At 42.5% G+C, this 14,049-nt stretch overlaps 1 protein-coding gene across 1 annotated transcript; it reads right to left on the bottom strand.

The window, feature by feature from the left end:
- Positions 1-548: 548 nt before the first annotated feature.
- Positions 549-9,216, bottom strand: FUT11 (fucosyltransferase 11). Its single transcript, XM_040437340.1, has 3 exons — positions 7,951-9,216; positions 5,136-5,761; positions 549-1,454 (listed from the first exon to the last, which is right to left on the bottom strand). Exons 1-3 carry the CDS (start codon positions 8,899-8,901, stop codon positions 1,307-1,309), a joined length of 1,725 nt encoding a protein of 574 aa, XP_040293274.1. The 5' UTR covers positions 8,902-9,216; the 3' UTR covers positions 549-1,306.
- Between the last annotated feature and the right edge of the window lie 4,833 nt (positions 9,217-14,049).

Here is a 14,049-nt window from a genome sequence, read left to right as displayed (position 1 = left end):
TAGCGTCAACACATATTTACTGCTGATGGTGACAGCCTCTCCACTCTGTCGGAGGTGGAGGGGGGCTTTACTAAGCGTTTAATAGAATAGGTTCTGTAGACATCTATGTGGAATCAGCTGATGATGGTGTAAAAGGTGTCCGCTTCTTCTTGACGCTAACATTGACCTGTAAGGCTGAGTTCACACTTGAGTTATTTGGTCAGTTTTAGCCCCGTAACTGCCCAAATAAGTGAAGTGTGCAGTGATTCTAAGAGCGATGCCTGTCGTCTGCATGTCATACTGACTGACAGTATTGTTTCACTACCACAGCAGACTCCCTATGCGTGTTACTGCAAGGCACAGTGTTCTACCCCACTATAAAGGCTCTCTGCAGTCAGGAAATAGCCATTTTTTAATGCGATCGCCGCAAATAAATTCGGATTTAACTGAATTTTTTCGAAAAATTTGGCAAACCAGCCGAAACAAATTTTTGAGAAATTAGCTCATCTCTAGTCACATTTATCTCTTGTTATGTCCAATACAGAAATAAAGCAACATCAATTGTGGACCCACGTGTAAGGATCTTTATGCATACAAATAGGTATACACCAGAGTAATGATCGTGTAGGTCCAGGATAAAATAAAAACTATAAATCTTTATTATAATGTCAGTAAAATCAGATAAATAGGAATACAGGAGAAAATTTTAAAATGAATCCACACAGAGCAAAAAATATAAAAAATATATATAGACCTTCTGGGGTCTTTTGGTTCTATACACATCTTATTTAGACTACATTTTGTATAGTTGCTTTTGGGTGGGCACTGTTACATTGTTTATCCACTGTATGTTCCTCCTGTTGTTGTTTTTTTATATATATTTTTTAAATTTCCCCCTGTAATATGATTTCAATGGCATTATAAAGATCTATATTTTTGAAATCTTTATCTTGTCCTGCGTGATCAGTGTTCTTTTGGTTTCTAATACAGCCTTTTACAACTTCAGTAGAATTACTCATTTTTTAGTTCACATATAGTATTTGCGTTGTTTTTGGTATTATGGAGTGCTTGTAATCTTTTAAATGTTGAGTACAACAACAGAAAACAGATCTATCCTGAAAATGTTCTCAAATATCTATTAAAGTTCAAGGTTTGTCAGCAAAAATGCTTTGGCACACAGAAAAAAATAAATACCATGAGGTATACCTCCATCCTTCTATGGAGGAACTGAAAATGTCATGACTGTAAAAGTCCTTCAAGTTCTCCAACGGTTTTATTTTTGGTGTTAAGTATCCAGCAAGTGTCATATAAAAGTATAAAATAGCTGTCAATGATTCATGTTTCTCTTTATATACATTTCATGCATGAAATCCCAAAATTTATCCTGACTAGTTTCGTTTCGTAGAATCATGGCGGTAAGTGCCTCTCCTTGATCGAAACTTTGCCAGTAATCTTGTAGCCACATCTGCTTCCAACTAAAAACAAAAAACACAAAAGAAAAAATACATTTTTAGTATAAAATGCATAAACCAAAGCACACTAATAAGAGTGGAAAGCTGGGATTTTAATTAGACAACCCATACCTACAAAAAACATCTAGGCAATAATGTATACTAATGGTGGAAATATTAGGCTTGTTTCACATTTGCGGTAAGCAGATCCATGAATACCGGGCGCTACCATGCGCTGCTGAGATACCATCCAGCCTCATTAACTGTAATGGCGGAGAACCAGCTGCAACTCAGCAAATATGCAGAGGAGCGGCCAGACAAATACCGCTGCATGTATCAGTTTTTGTCTGGCCGCTTCTCTGTATATTTGCTGAGTAGTGGCAGAATCTCTGCCAGTCCCCATTATAGTAAATGGGGCCGGATGGTATCATGGTAGCGCCCAGTATTCAAGGATCTGTCAGGCTGTTCGCAGATCTGCTTACCACAAATGTGAAACAGGCCTTACTTAGGTTAAAGTTACACCCTATTGTCCTGAAGTACAATTATACATCTACACAGTTAGTCCTGAGTGTGAATTGTCACATCCTTTAATTTGTGTCAGTTAGGAGGCGGAGTTGCTGAATTCGGCAAACCTGTGTTGATTTCCTCCATGTACAAATACATTAAAAGGGTTGTCCACTCCTCTTATATGGAAATGAATGGAAGCACTGCTGCAGAAACAGCTCTGTCCACTACACAATGGACGGAGCTGTCTCGTTTCGCACCTACTTCCGGTGCTATTATCAAACAGCTGATCTCTATGGGGGAGCGGGATGTCGGACCCCTACCAAGCAGATATTGATGATCTATCATAAGGAAAAAAGTAGCTGAAAATCCCTTTAAAACTCAAATCTGTTAAATTTGTATGTGGTTGAAAGTTAAACAATGCAGCTCTGTGTATCCTTACTTTCTCACCCATCCATGCCCTAAGCATTGTCTTTTCTCTGTATCATTATGTATTCTTTGGTAATTTGAAATATTATATTTGTCTTTATGTTCTGCTGTGCTATTATGTAGCTTTTGGCATGTTATGTCAGTGTATATGCCATGGTCATTAACTCTTATTGCTTATTTTCCTGTTGTATATATATTTTTTATTTACATCTAAAATCGTTCTTTTTCTAAAAAATAAATGCTGCAAAAGAAATGGAGCCTAAGGCTAGTTTCACATTATCGTTAAAGAGATCTGGCAGGCTGTTCCGGATACTACCTGAATGCCTGCCAGCCCCATAATGGGGACCAGCGGAGATCTAGCCTCAAGCTGGCAAATGTGCCTAGAATCGGCTTGAGAAAAACCGCTGCACGCAGCCTGACGAATCTCTTTAACGTTACTATGAAACTAGCCTTACTTGCCATTTGTTGAAATCTACAGTTGCTCTACAATCTGACCCAAGCAAGCTAATGTCCCTCAATATGCACCAGTAAGGCATATGTAAGGGTGTTGTCCAGGCATTAAAGGGGTTTTCTGGTAATTTAGATTTTTAAGCAAGCGCCTGAGGTCTTCCCCCTGAAATAGAATTTTCAGACTTACCTCCTCCACGCCGCTCCGGTCCTCCTCGCTGCCTCCATTTTCTGGTCCCTGTACTGTTTACATTAGGCTGGCTATGGGCATGGTCCCATGCACTACTCCAGCCAATGATTGGGTTCAGCGGTGATGTGAACACAAGCAGCACCTCAGGCAGCGCAGAGGACCCAAGCAGCGTGCAGCAGGTAAGTATGAATCTTCTATTTTAGGGGGCAGGCTGTGGGCACTTGCTTAAAAATCAATATTACCGGAAAACCCCTTGATTGTCCCTAATTCTGGCTTAATTTGTGACATATTACTGGCAGACAAGCTTTGTACCACATTTATTATGTATTTTAGACATGTGCCAAAAATTCTGGCACAAAATAAGCCGACCAATTGGTGGTGTAAAGTTAGACAAAAGCGTCTAAAGATGCACCAAAAGTATCATCCAGCATAAGCCACTGTGATAAAAACATCACACAATACCAGATGGACCCAGGATGGGTGGTCGGTAATCAACAATATAATTTCCAGTTGCCTGAAGCAATAAAACCAGACCCCCATCTATTCCTATTAACACAATGATCTTTTTTCCAGGACCCAGCAGGTAATGCAAACCCTCCTTAAATACACATAACACGCCTGTATAAGAAAGTTTGTTTTATATAGTTACTGTTCTAAAGTTGCATGGATCACTGCTTGGGAGACTGGTCACATAACACTCCTCTTTGGAAAATCCTGCTTCTGCCGACATCTTGTCCTTTAGCGGGTTTCCAGCCTATGCTATGCATGGCATGTTACTTCCACTGTGGCCAGAACTATTCCTCTCCCTTGTACATGTCCAGAATCCATTTAATCTGTGCATACATCTGGAAGAGGAATAGTTCTGGCCCCATCAACAGAGAAAGTGATGTGTCATCCATAGCCCAGGCTGAAAACCTGGTGAAGGATGTGACGTTTAGCAAAACCAGGATTTTTAGAAGAGGATCGTTGAGTGACTGAGTTACTGACATTACGCTCTGGCACTTTCATATACTACACACTGGTGAGCGTTCCTGTCAGGCTGCTCAGCCATGATGCCAAATCATAGGTAAAATTGTAGCATTACCATCTATTGTAGCCTCAGTATACACTGCACTGATCTACAATAGATGGTAATGATACAATTCTACCTATGATATTCCATCATGGCTGAGCAGCCTGACAGGACTGCTTAGCAATGTGTAGTATGTGAAAGTGCCAGAGCGTAATGTGTAGTGAGGTTGCATCCCCTCACCTCCCTAGACAGCTCTACAAGTTGTGGCAACCAGTCCTACTCACATTCTAGGACAGGCTGCTGGTGGCCATTTTGAATCATTCCCAGAGAACCCCTTTAAGAAGATAAATCCTTTCTAGACTACATTTTTAGCATAGGATACAGTTGTCCTCTCTTTGGGCACCACTCCTCACTGCAAAAAATATACCCTTAACCATAGCAGAGCAAGAATGAATATTTTATTCTTGACCAAACATAACGTCAAAAATTAGGCACACAGGGTGGCTGTGTTTTCTGCTACATGACAGCTGAAATACAAGGTACAGTGCTTTTAATTATGTGTATCTGCAAATATTTGCACAACCTTACAAGCGTACACACACGCAGGAACAGAGTGCTGTTAGGTGATGTGTCCAACTCAAGTAGGTGGAGATCCTGTGCTTTAGTTTTTTAACTACAGGACCTGACTACCCCAATGTTTCCCAAGGGATTTACAACTGTAGCATATGGGGAACCCAAGTTCCCAGCGCTGTACAGCCCCTGCTTAGGCTAGGAAATTTGCTCATCTCAATCTGGAGTGTGAAAATGCAGGGGCAAATCTTTACTAGTGTTGAGCGAACCTCTGTTTTCAAGTTCGGCATACAAGGTTCAGGTTATCTAAGAATTCCGTTATGGATTCTGCTACCATGGACCATAAGTTATGATCAGTGGTAATGGAATCCATAATGGAATTCTTAGATAACCCGAACCTTGTACGCCAAACTTGAAAACAGAAGGAAATTTGCCTTCTCCACCTTCTCCTTCATCTAATGATAGCTTCTTGCAGATAGCTCACACAGCAGTTAGAAGTAATTAAACATTTGCTACAATTTCTCAGATAACCTCAGATTTAATAACGAATTACCTGTCATTTTCTGGGATCTCATCAGCACTTCCTATACCAGGCACAGGCACGGGACAGCCCATATGATTATACTCAGCGATATGTGGAACTGGAGCTGGACTTTTGTCCTGAGACTTCTTATGTTTCTTCTCAGCTTTGACTCTAGCATTCTCCTGATCACAGACAAAGCATTCAAAGCCATTAAGGTAGTTTGGTGCGGTCATATCATTCACCCCCCATTCTCTCTTCTCCATACTGGCCAGTAGCAGCTTGTTTCTTATCCCACCAGGTTTCTTATACTCTAAGTATTTGAGGTAAGATTCATCATCCTTATCCAAAGAAATGATGAGCTCAGCCAGGTCCTTTGGTGTTGTGAAGTCATCAATTAATATTATAGAGTGGTTGTTGGGAATCCAGTCCTTGACAGAAGGGGATCCCCTGTACATTGGAATTGCCCCTAGGTGCATAGGTCGCCATAGCTTCTCTGTCATATAATCAGCACATATAGCGTTTTCCATTGCCAAATGGAACTTGTATCTTGCAGTAAATGCCATGAACTCTTGATCTTCTGTGGTGGCTGTTGAAGTGTCCTCAAGTCTCTTGCTTTGGAATTGGCGGTTCTTTAAACACTGACCATATGAGTCAATCTAGCATATATTGAAAAATACAAACCAGAGGTCAGTGACGTACATCGATCTTAGGCTACTTTCACACTAGCGGCAGCCTTCTCCGGCAGTTTTATTCCGGCCGCCTCTCGGCATGTTTGCCGTGCTGCCGCCAGAACTCCGGCCCGCCCCCACTATAGTCAATGGGGCTGGAGCGGACCACCGGCGGCACGCATGTACTAGCGGCAGCACGGATCCGGCAGGCTGTTCGCCCACCGGAACTGCCTGCCGGAGAAGGCTGCTGCTAGTGTGAAAGTAGACTTAGGCTCTATGCATATGGCAGAACAATTAATTGGTTCCATATGAACAGGTTTCTTCCACTGAAACAGTTGCTTCTAGGGGAGAATACCTATGTACATATCATAGCCGATGAAGTATGCCACAATTGATTCCCGTTGCATTCATATGAAGCAGACAAAAGAACCTCCATATGCCACCATAAGAATTGGAGGCATACAGAGGTACAGTAAGGTCCCATGCACAATAGTAGGAGCCTTATTATGAAACCATAATTCAACTCTGTGCATGAAGCCTTAGATGAGTACAGAGGCATATAGAGAATTTTTAACAAAAAAAAGGGTGGCATGCTGCATTGGCTGTCCATATGTTCCTCTAGAAGAATAATATCTCCGTAAATTCCACACCTCACAGAACATGTACTTCAGTACACAGAGGTTGTGCAGCTCCATACTAAGGAGCGATTTGGCTTCCATGCAAGTCTCATGAGACTTCGCGAAGCAATAACTTCGGCTCATCGGAGCCAATACATTCTAATACTGTACGGAGCTCCTGCTCTGTACAGTATTAGAACAAAGTTTTATGCAAATCCACTTCGGAAGTTTCATCCGAAGTCGATTCGCTCCTCCCTATTCATAACAGGTCCATAAATGTATGCAACCTGAGTGTGGGTTCAGATGTGGTGAGTCATAGTAACATAGTTTGTAAGGCTGAAACTAGACATCTGTCCATCCAGTTCAGCCTGTTATCCTGCCAGAGGAAGGCAAAGCCCCATTCACTTCTATGGAGCCACAGCTGCGTGAAAAACGCAGAATACAGAACATCTTTATTTTACCTTTTGTGTTTGCACAGCTTTTAATATTGATGATCTATTCTCAGGATAGGTCATCAATATCAGATCAGCGGGGGTCCGACACCTGGCACCCCCTCTGATCAGCTGTATAAAGGTAAGGAGCGCACAATGTGCGAGTGCCGTCTCCCTTGTCTCTTCCTGCTTGCTGCTGCTATGTCTATGCAAAGCAGCAGCGAGCAGGAAGAGAGACAGGAAACGGCACGTGCACACCTTCCCTTTATACAGCTGATCGGCGGGAGTGTCGGGTGATGAGGATAGGTCATCAATATTAAAAGCCATGGGGATCCCTTAAACTTACTGATGAACTGAACTGTATGTAAAAATGTTGCAAGCCCAGGTAATGGACTTTTTGACTGGAGTTTTTCTCTAAAGGCCCCTAGGAACGCTCCTTCACAGTAATTGCCCGGTATAAAGGTGTTGCTAATCACCTAATGATTGAACAAATGCTTGTTCATTGGGTGAAAGTATCGCTGGTGCGGTCACCTACAGGTCCCTTTACACTGGCTGACACAGCAGGCAATTATTGGGAACAATCTGTTTGTTCCCAATAATTGCCTGCTTGTCAGCGGAGGTGTGAGCTCAATTTACATGTATTGGGACGAAGGATCTCTGCTGCAATTTCTCGTCCACATAGAGAATGATTATTTCTAGGCAGAAGTTGCTGCTTAGACAGAAATGTTTATTTATAGGAGTGCATAAGCAACGCTTTCACCTGATGAATAAGCGCTTACTCATTCTTCGGGTGATCGTGGCAACTTTACACAGGGCAATTATTGGGAACAAACATCTCTAGGAGGCCCATGTAAAGGCATCTTAAATCAGTCTAAACAGTAATCTGCCCATCAGAAACAATCTTTCTGTATGGGGATGAGCGATCGACATAGCGATCCTTCGTCTCCATATACTAGAGGTGATTGATGCATGTAAATGCAGCTTTCACCTCCAGGCAATTATCAGGAATGCATGTTTTTTTCTAAAAATTGCCTGCTGTGTCGCCCGTGTAAAGGGACCTTAACAAGAAACTAATGTGATGCACGTATTAATTTATAAATGTGATGTCAGATAATTTTCCAATGCTTACCTGAATGTACTTCATTAACTCTTTCACATAACGATCTCTGTCTGATGGAACATCACAGTGGGACTGCATGTACAAAACGGGGGCATACCCTTTTCCGCGCCACTTGTTTTTTTCTGCTATAGACACAGCTGGCTTCTGCAAATAACCTATTGTGGGCAGCCACTGCAAGGTGAGAGGGTAGTCAGACTCTCGTCTGAAGGTGGCAGTGTAGTTAAAAAGACAAATTCCGGGCAAATGTGACAGAACATAGTTATTCATTGGTGATTCCTCATGAAACAGGGCCCATGTCTGGTGAGGCAGTCTGGGCAGCGGAGCTTCATACGCTCTAAAGTCAGTGCCATAAAAAATGATAGATTTAGTCCTTTTGTGGAGTTTTACTCTCTTATCTTTTGTCACCATGCAGGAACTTAGTGGACAGTCAATGCGCTCTGTCTCGCCAGGAAAGTGAGGGAACAGGTTCTCACTCCACCACAGAAGAATGGGCAACTCTTTGTTGCTTCTAGTGTCACTGTTACCTGGACCACGGTAAGAGTCCACCATCACTGCACCCAGTCCAGCAGTGGAGAACGCCCCAGGTGGCTGAAAAGGGGACTGTTCCCATTGTCCAGGCATTGCTGCTATATTCTGTTCTATCGTTGAATCCTCGGGAAATTCGTCACTGTACACGGGATGTCCATGCGGAGACATGTCATCCATTGTTGAATCCATCCACGCTCTTTCTCCGTTTCCAATATCCAGATATTCAGGGCTGTCCCATTGCTCCGACTCAGTAGCAGCCCAAGTACAAGTCAGTAAAAGACCCCCCACAATAAAGTACCAGATGGTCTGCCATGGAGCAGAATGGGGATTCATAGTCTTAGGGCTATACCGCATCACCATGCTGTGAGTGCAGAAGACTCTGGAACATCTCATGTTAGTTATAATCCAAAAATCCTTAACATATTCATGCATTAAACTACTTAATTGTCACCACAAGAGTTGGTGGTGATGAGATGGAATATAGAGTATACATATGATCCTACCAGCCGTCCATGTGCACAAAGGTTTCATGTTCACGCCGTCAGCTTTCCCTTCTGCTGCCAGGTTGCATCAATCAGCCTGTATGTGCCTGTGCGTTACATATGGACACAGCTTCAGCAGGAAGTTACATGTTACTGGAACTGCTGCCTCTTGTCTATGTGGCTGAATAGAGTTTCTGCTTGAAAGAATGACATCACGGTCACATGACTGACTTGTAAAGGGGGGGAGGGGAGTGTGCTGTGTGTATAGACTGACCCATAGGTGACTCAGTATTAGCCCGCATGTCAGACCCCAGCAGAGAACTCTGTAGTGTTTTTTCAAAGCCACAGCATAGTCATTGTTTAACCCTCTTGTAGACCCTTTTTCCCCCCAGGTCATCTACGATAAGGAATTATGTTTTATTTTTGTTTCTACTAATAGAATCGTTATAAATTCTGCATATTTGAATATGCATATTAATTTTACACAGGAATGAGAAATTTGGAGTAATAAATATTATTTAGTTTTATATGTTTTTCCCTTTAAACTCCCCCCTCCCCAACAAATTGTTTAACCCTTTTGCTGCCAGACCTTTTTTTATTTCATTTCTACCCCTTACTTACACCGCCATTTTTCACCTTCCTGACGGAGCCTATTTTTGAAAATCTGCAATCCAACCGATTCTGGTACCTTGGAACCGAACCCAAGTTCAGGAAAAGGTTTTTAACAGTAGAAATTAATTTTTGAAGTTATTACCCGAAGTCTCGCGAGACTTCGTAAAGCAATAACTTTGGCTCATCTGAGCCAATACATTCTAATACTGTACGGAGCACACGCTCCGTACAGTATTCAAAGTTTTATGCGAATCGACTTTGGATGTTTCATCCGAAGTTGATTCGCTCATTCCTAGAAGTTACCCCATTTTGGAAATTATACCCCTCAAGGAATTTATGGAGGGTTTTACTGAGCACTTTGACCGCACTGGTGTTTCATAGAATTTAGAAACATCTGGCTGTGAAAATGAAAAATTTCATTTCTAACAATAAAATGTTGATTTTACCCCAGATTCTTCATTTTCACAAGGGGTAACAGGAGAAACAGCACCCCATAATTTGTTACTCGTTTTCTCCTGAATATGGTAACACCCCATATGTGCTTGTACAGTGCTATTTGGGCACACAGCAGGGCTTAGAAAGGTAAGAGCACCATATGTGTTTTACAGGGCTGATTTCTCTGGAATAGGCTTCAGGCGCCATATTGCTTTTGAAGACAACTTGAGGAAACCCAAAAAAGTGAGTCCATTTTGGAAACTGTACCTCTCAAGGAATTTATTGAGGGGTGTAGTGAGTGCTTTGACCCCAATGTGTGTTTCATACAATTTAGAAACTTGGCTGTGAAAAGGAAAAATTAATTTTTTTCAAATAAAGTGTTTTCCAGATTTTTAAAAGGAATAAAATGACTCCCCAATTTATTATCCATTTTCTCCTGAATACAGTCACACCCAGTATGTGGTCAAAGACTGCTATCTGGGCACACTGCGGGGTTCAGAAAAGAAATAACACCATTTGCATTTGAGCCCTAGTTTAGTGATTTATACAGCACTGGCCGACAACTGCAAACGCTCTGAGCAGTGGCGTGCCTAAGTTGTTTCTCTGGTACCCCCCAACCCTTTAAAACAATGCACCTTCTCACAGTTATGTCTTTTTCCCCCCCTTCACAGTAGTTATGCCCACATTGTGCCCCCCTCACAGTGGTTATGCCAACATTGTGCCCTCACAGTAGTTATGCCCTCTCTGTGCCCCAATATCAGTTGTTATGCCCCTTCACAGTAGAAATGCCCTCTTGTGCCCCATTCACAGTATTTATGCCCTCATTGTGCCCCCTCACAGTAGTTATGCCCTCTCTGTGCCCCCTCACAGTAGTTATGCCCTCTCTGTGCCCCTTCACAGTAGTTATGCTCTTATTGTGCCCCCAGTAGTTATTCCCTCACGGTGTGCCCCTCACAGTAGATATGTCCTCTCTGTGCCCAATTCACAGTAGTTATGGCCTCATTGTGTCCCCCTCACAGTAGTTATGCAATTTCTGTTCCCCTTTACAGTAGTTATGCACTCATTGTGGCCCCCCCCACAGTAGTTATTCCCTTCGATGTGCTCCCTTCATTGTAGTTATGCCCTCTTTGTGCCCCCTCCACAGTAGTAAGGCCCTCTTTGTGCCTTCTTCACAGTAGCAACGCCTTCTCTGTGCTTCCCTAGGGGTTAATAAAAAAGCAGTACTCACCTTGTCATGTTCCTGATGATTAGCTCTCCTCCAGAACTCCTCTGTAGGCACAGATATCACTGCAGCACTGCATGGGAGGAGAGCACAAGTAGATTCCCTGGCTCCTACACAGTCCGGCATCGCAATCTGTGTCTGCAGAGCTGAATGGTAAAGCAGGGAGCAGACCCGCTTCACCATTTGGTGCACCATTAAAAAACTAAAAAGTATTTTTTCTTAATTGGTTGTCTATGAGCTCAAGTTCTTTTAGTTTTGTGATACATTTGGTGCACCAGCTTGGAGAAGGAAAGGACCTCGAAAACTGAGCGGTCAGTAAGTGAAAGGACCACCAGCTTCCTGTAACTCAAGCAATGAGCACTTCCATCTGTACTGATGCTCATTGCATCAGGCACCCCGCTGACAGCTGGAACCTGGGGCAGACCTCCCCCCTTATATCGCTTGATATTATGATATTTGGGAGGTAAGCTGACAAAAAATGGCTGCTCTGGCATTTTTATTTTTTTATGGCGTTTACCTGACAGGGTAGATAGATAATGTGATATTTTTTTGAGCACATTGTTACGAACACAGGTACCAAATGTCTATTATTTTTTTTTTATCAGTTTTACACATTTTTGGAAAGAAAAAATCATGTATTTATGTTGACATTTTCCAATTTTTATTTTTCTGGAGATGGTCTTGTGTGAAGATGACGGGATGACATTTCTATTGGTACTCTTTTATGGTAGATACAACTTTTTGATTGCTCGATATTATGCTTTTTGTGAAGGTAATGTGACCAAAAAATAGCTGTTCTAGTATAGTTTTTATTTAGGATAGGTCATGTGAAATTTTTATAGAGCAAGTTATTACGGACACAGCCATATCTAATATGTCTATTGTTTTTTGTTCAGTTTTACACAATAAAAGCATTTCTGAAAATACATTTTTTTGTTGCCGTTTTCTGTGAGCCATATTTTTTTTACATTTTTCAGGTGATAGTCTTGTGTGAGGGTTCATTTTTTGCAGGATGAGTCGACATTTTCATTGGTACCATTCAGGTGAAATGAGGTGACCAAAAAATGCCTATTCTGACACTGTTTTTATTTTATTTTTTATGGCGTTCACCTGACAGGGTGAATCATGTGATATTTTTATAGAACCAATAATTACGAATGCCCATTCCCTAATATGTCTATTTTTTTTAAAATTGTGAATGGCTTGATGAGGGGAAAGAGTGCTTTTTTCCCTGAAACTTTTATAAAACACTTTTTTTTACTTTCTATTTTTGTCCCACTATGGGACTTCAACATTTCAGGATCAGATCCCTGTATTGTACTGCACTGGAACTGTCAGTATTACACTGACAGTCGTCTATTAGACTGAGCCTGGGGGCTAGGCATGTGGCCGCAGCCGTAGCAGCATAGCATAGAACAGACAAGTCAGAAGATTGGCTGTTTAGGGTCAGAAGTAGTAGTAGTAGGGGTTGCTGTGTGGCATTTATAGTGGTGGCTGTAAGGAACTTACAGTGAGGAGTTTCAGCTGCAGCAATGGTGGCAGCAGCAGCCTTATGGTTCAGAACATATTGGCAGGAAGGCAGACAGCTGGAGTGGCATAATGGCAGCAGCAGCTATACAGTATGGACCATGATGGCAGGCAGGAGCAGTGGCAAGATGGGGCACCATCAGCAAGACCAGATCTATTCATCGACTTCAGCCAGAGTGTGAAAATCCTCGCGGATCCATGCCTTGTTTAGTTTTTTTTTTACAAAAGTGATGTTTTGGACACTGCGGAGGACAACATGGGCAGTTTGGGTCACTAGGCCCCCTGCTGCTAGAAAACCATCTCTCTAAGATGTGCAAGAACAAAGAAAACATACAGGGCCAGTTCAAGCCACTGTTCTAGTCTGCCTGCCCAGAAATCCACAGGGTATGCACCAGGGAAAGGACGACCTTTCCCGGCTGCAGTTGGCGGGGGGAGAGAAGGATGTTTACTGCTTGATGCACTTTGATGTGGGAGCCAGGCCAAAACAAACGTGTCAAAAGGACTTGACTTTGTTGCTGGGGTTCTGCCTCACTGCCGCAAAAAACATTGACCCAATGGGCCATGAAAGACAGGTATTGTCTCTGCCCGTAACAGCTGCCGTTAGTGTCCACTGTGGACTTAGGAGTGAAGCAGCTCACACTGGTGTCCCTGCTGGCAGTGCCTCCTGAGGCTCTGGAGTCCTGGCATGCCACCTCATTTGCCCAGGTATTGCATTGCATTTGTGAGACGGATCCATCTACAATTGGTATCTGTTTGCATACAGATTGCTGGATCCAGCAGGCAGTTCCGGCGACGAAACTGCCTGCCGGAATCCAACAACGCAAGTGTGAAGGTACCCTAAGCCATTCCTTATTATTGTCGTCATATGGCAAGGTATGAAAAAGCTTTTATGCAGACGGATCTGCGATCCGTCTGTGTGAAAGTAGCCTACGGCCACGGATGCGGATGCCAATCTTGTGTGCATCCGTGTTTTTTCACGGACCCATTGACTTGAATGGGTCCGTGAACCGTTGTCCGTTTAGAACCAAAACCCAATTTTTAGGGACCAGTTCAGGTCTGAAGTCACTTTGCGAGGCTTACATAATAGAAACTACCCAAAAATGACCCCATTCTATAAACTACCCTCCTCAAGGTATTCAAAACTGATTTTACAAACTTTGTTAACCCTTTAGGTGTTCCACAAGAATTAATGGAAAATAGAGATACAATTTCAAAATTTCACTTTTTTGGCAGATTTTCCATTTTAATCAATTTTTCCCAGTAACTAAGCAAGGGTTAACAGCCAAACAAAACTCAATATTT

Source organism: Bufo bufo, chromosome 6 (assembly GCF_905171765.1).
Source record: "Bufo bufo chromosome 6, aBufBuf1.1, whole genome shotgun sequence".
Classification (NCBI taxonomy): domain Eukaryota; kingdom Metazoa; phylum Chordata; class Amphibia; order Anura; family Bufonidae; genus Bufo; species Bufo bufo.
The sequence above is the reverse complement of the archived record's forward strand: the minus strand, read 5'-3'. Positions and strand labels throughout refer to the sequence as shown.